This window comes from Ursus americanus, chromosome 7 (genome assembly GCF_024610735.1).
Source record: "Ursus americanus isolate L20-20 chromosome 7, mUrsAme1.1.p, whole genome shotgun sequence".
In the NCBI taxonomy this organism is placed as follows: domain Eukaryota; kingdom Metazoa; phylum Chordata; class Mammalia; order Carnivora; family Ursidae; genus Ursus; species Ursus americanus.
Window position 1 is genome coordinate 72,928,727 of NC_142133.1, and position 4,122 is coordinate 72,932,848.

At 46.3% G+C, this 4,122-nt stretch overlaps 1 protein-coding gene across 1 annotated transcript; it reads right to left on the reverse strand.

Moving 5' to 3' along the window:
• Nucleotides 1-1,844: 1,844 nt before the first annotated feature.
• MSGN1 (mesogenin 1) lies at nucleotides 1,845-2,408 on the reverse strand. The gene has a single exon (XM_045807128.1). It carries the CDS (start codon nucleotides 2,406-2,408, stop codon nucleotides 1,845-1,847), a length of 564 nt encoding a protein of 187 aa, XP_045663084.1.
• Nucleotides 2,409-4,122: the final 1,714 nt, after the last annotated feature.

Sequence of the window (4,122 nt, forward strand, 5' to 3'; positions counted from 1 at the left end):
CACATAAAGTAAAAAAAACAAAACAAAAAAACCCAAAAACAGATGCACCATCTCAAATAGTAGATGGAGAAATTAAAATTAGCCGTGATGTAACCATTTTTTACCCATTAAATATTCAGCAGATTGTCATATCCAGTGACAATGTGGGACAGCTGGTTCTTTTGTATAATGTTAGAGGGACCGTAAATAACTGCAAACTTTTATAAAAATCATCTAATGGTCTTTATTTAAGTTGAAAATGTGCATATACTCTGGTGCAGGAATCCCATTTCTGGGAAATTCCCAAGCTACTTAAAATATCTGTAGATAAAGCTAGTTGTCTGCGATATTTGTTACATTTTTTTTGTAACAAAAAACTGAAACAACCTAAATATTATTCAAAAGGTGACTCATTAAACAAATTATGCAACACCGGCATTTTTAAATGTATATATGCCTATATTTATTGTGTATCCACAAAGGAAAAACGTGGAGAAGTTATACACTAAATTGTAACACACCTACTGCTTTTGTTAATGTGTCATTACAAAGGGAAAAAGCACCAATAGGAAAAGAAACGACTGGAAACCTTAACAGACTAGTCATTGAAAAAAATGCAAATGGTTCATAACCATTGGGAGAAAAATGCAACCTAAAAAAAAAAAAAAAAAAAAGCAACTCCTTAATTCAAAGGTTTTGAGAATCTCCTCCATGCAAAGTCCCCTTTTCAATGCCTTGTGCCATTCACGTTGGCCAAGCTGAGAGTGGGTATCACGCAGCCTGAGACAGGGCACCGTGCACAGGAGCCTGTGTTTGTGTATAAGTGCATGTGGAGTGGGGGGTGGTGGAGAGGAGGGGAGGATGTGTGTGGGAAGAACAGATACCTCTGGGGGGGGGGGGGCGTTGATAGAGACAGACCTGAATTCTAATCCCAACCCTTTCACTCATCTATAGAATTAAAATAGTCTCTTATTCTTTTTGAACCAATCACTTCGTTTGAGAAATGAGCAAGTGAAGGGATTCAGGGAGGTTATTTTCATACCAGGCCTGGCACAGGGAGTGTCTGCCCCAAGCCCTACTTCAGGCCCACCCTGTGGGGCTGAGTCCTCCCCCACTCCCTCCTCCTTCTTATCTGTTCATCTCCAGGCACCCTGTCCCCTGCATTAAGAGAAGAGGTGCCCGCCTTTACTTCACTCTATCTCAATGCAGCCTGTCTGCCTGGGCCTTGCTATTTACCATGATGCTAATTCCTTCTGCAGCTACGTGATTTGGGTTCCTGCAAAAGAAAAGGCATGATTTTAGTCACACACAAGCACACGAGGGTACAGACACACACACACACACACACAAGCACACACAAGCACACAGACAAAATAAAAACAAGAATGCTATAGCCCTTTACTTGATGCAAATCTTTCTAAATAAGAATCCAGATGTCAGGCAGGTTGCTACACAAAATATGGGTGAGTTAGCCACAGAAAGAAAGCTCCCGCCACCGAAATAGTGAGAGAAGATCAATTGTAACAATTTTACATTATTGACACAATGCATTCCAAATCATTGATCCTTTAAAATACCTTGGACGGGCAGAGAAGGGCCCAGCAATCGGTCTCTTTGCTACGGGCTCCTCTCCTGAGAAACCGTGGGAAAACTGGAAGCCAAATACCTGCTTGTCTGGCTTTTAAGTGTTCTGGTGGCTTCAACAAGTCCAGTGGGAATTCCCTCACAAGTTTGCAGACGACAAAGTCACCACGCTTACTATATATAAGAAACCTATGTGCCGCTGTTCCGTGAGCTAGTCCAGGTCTTTAAAGCTGTCCTGTCCCTCCCCTGCCCAGGGGCTGGGATGTGTCGGGGTCCGGGGCTCAGGCGCTCTGGGGCCGAGGCTCCCTCCCGCCGTTGAGGAGATCCGTGAGCTCCCCGATGTACTTGATGGTGTATTTCAGCGTCTGGATCTTGGTGAGCGGCTGGCCCCCCTGGCTGTAGATAGGGGGCAAGTAATTCCGCAGGGTGTGCAGGGCGTCGGCCAAGGTCCGCATCCGAAGCTTCTCCCTCTCGCTGGCCTTCCGTCTCCGCTGCACAGACATCCTGACTTTGGCGCCCTTCTGGGCCTTGGGGCCCCCAGCGCCCTGCAGGTACGCAGGCTGGAAGGCTAACATATTGTAGTCCACCTCCACCAGGCCACCCGTCCCACTGCCCCCGCTGGTGGCACCTCCGTGCCCACAGGGCAGCCCAGCCACAGCTGGACGGGGAGAAGAAGAATAGGACTCCAGCGAGGGAGCCGGAGACAGGCTCTGGGTGGGGGAAGCCTGGTTCAACTCAAAGGGCCCTGCCCTGTTGTTCCAGTCCCAGGAGGACAGCAGGCCGGGGCTGTCCGAGGGGCCCAAGCCCTCTTCGAGGCTGAGGAAGGTCTCACGCAGGTTGTCCATGCCTGGGGGACAGCTGCAGAGAGAACGGCTCCCTGGCAAGTGAGAAAGAAAGTTCTGCCGCCAGCCAGGGCAGAGCTCTCTTTTATGATGGTGGGGGAGAAGTGATGAAGTGGGAAAGAGGGCCGGGGAGGGGGAGTTCAAAGGAGACACCAAGGACCAAGATGGAAAATGAACTCTTCAGGTGTCACTTTCTCCTCATTGATAATTAGCATCTTCCAGCTAAAATGTCTTTAAACAAAAAGGCCTCCGAGAGAAGAAAAAAGGAATTATCTTGTTGTAACTAAACCAATTAAGGCTGCCTAACTAGACTTAGCATTGTCCTGTGGAACTCATTAATGAGGGAGCCAAAGAAAACAAACCTGGGGCAATTTGCAGCCTGGAGGTGGTGGCCCAGGGCCCTGGTGGAGAGTAGCAGGGTGCCCCAGAGGACCTCCCTCCCCAACAAGACCTAGAGAGCTCAGAGCAGATGGGGTGTACTGGAGGAGAAGCAGTAGGGTCTGGGGAAAGGGAGCCCCTCTGGGCTTGGATTCCCCAGCATGTCAAATGCAGAGCATAATAGCTCTTCCTTCATAGGGCTCTGGGGAGGAGAGCACCCCGCAGACATACAGCAAAAGCCAGTTTCCCTCTTGCCTTCCTCTTCAGCACATTCTCCTGAGTTTTGGGAGAGTGTGGACATGCCTCCAACATGCCCCCACTCAGAATGACAAAGGCCAGCAGCTCCAGTAAACCCAGAGCCTTAGTGAGCAGGAAATACCCTTCAAGAAGCTTAAAGCCCTTGCTTTAACAGAGCAGGTCGGGATTCCCGCAGCAAACAGAGCTAGTGAAACAGAAAACTCGTTTAAAGCAGGGAGTCTGCAGAATACCTGGCATTTTGCCTTCTGAAGGTCTTTTAAAAAATCCAGCTGCAGTGTCACACCTTGTTTTTTGAAATGTATAGAGGAAGTGTGAAATTAACTGGGGAGCCTGTTTTCCCCACCATCGCTCCAAATGCCGCTGAATGTGTTAAGTTGGATGGCCCTGCTAGTTTGCTTCACTTCCTATATGCTCTGAGATCGACCCTGTGTGTTGGAAAGAGGTCTCATTCCCCATTTGTCCCCTGCACGGAACTTATTCTCCACGTAACTAATTCTGCAAATGAGTATTAACATCAGATCTGAGTGAGTTACGTACCAGAGTAGTATTAACGTGTTCTTGAACATAGTTAAGTCCCTTTGCAGTTATTGAAAAGAAATGTCAATGGTCTAATTAGCACATTCACAGTGTTTTTTAATTAGCTAGGCTCAGGGAAGAAAAAGCGAAAGCAGGTAATTTGTAGAAGAATGCTCTTAAATTTGTCATTTATTAAAGGACCCTAAGCCATATCTTGAAGAATAAGCATTAATGAAACATAATAAGTGTAATAATCTGTCCTCCTTTCCCCTCTCTGATCTTTCTTTTCCTTCAATTCCTATTGAGAAGCCTAGAATCTGCTAATACCATTCAAGGAAATTTACATATATTATAACTAACCTTTGTTTTTAAATCTAATTTTACTAATGAAAATGCTGAGGTTCTAAGAAGTTAAGAGACTCAGTGAAGATTTCCCTGGCAGGAAGGAGTAGAGCCAAGATTCCTAGTAAGACCCCAAAGCCCACTTTTTTTAAAATCACTTCTCTCTATTTTAGTTGGTTGTACTAGAGACAGATGACCTGAATGTGATTCAAAGTGGAAGGAG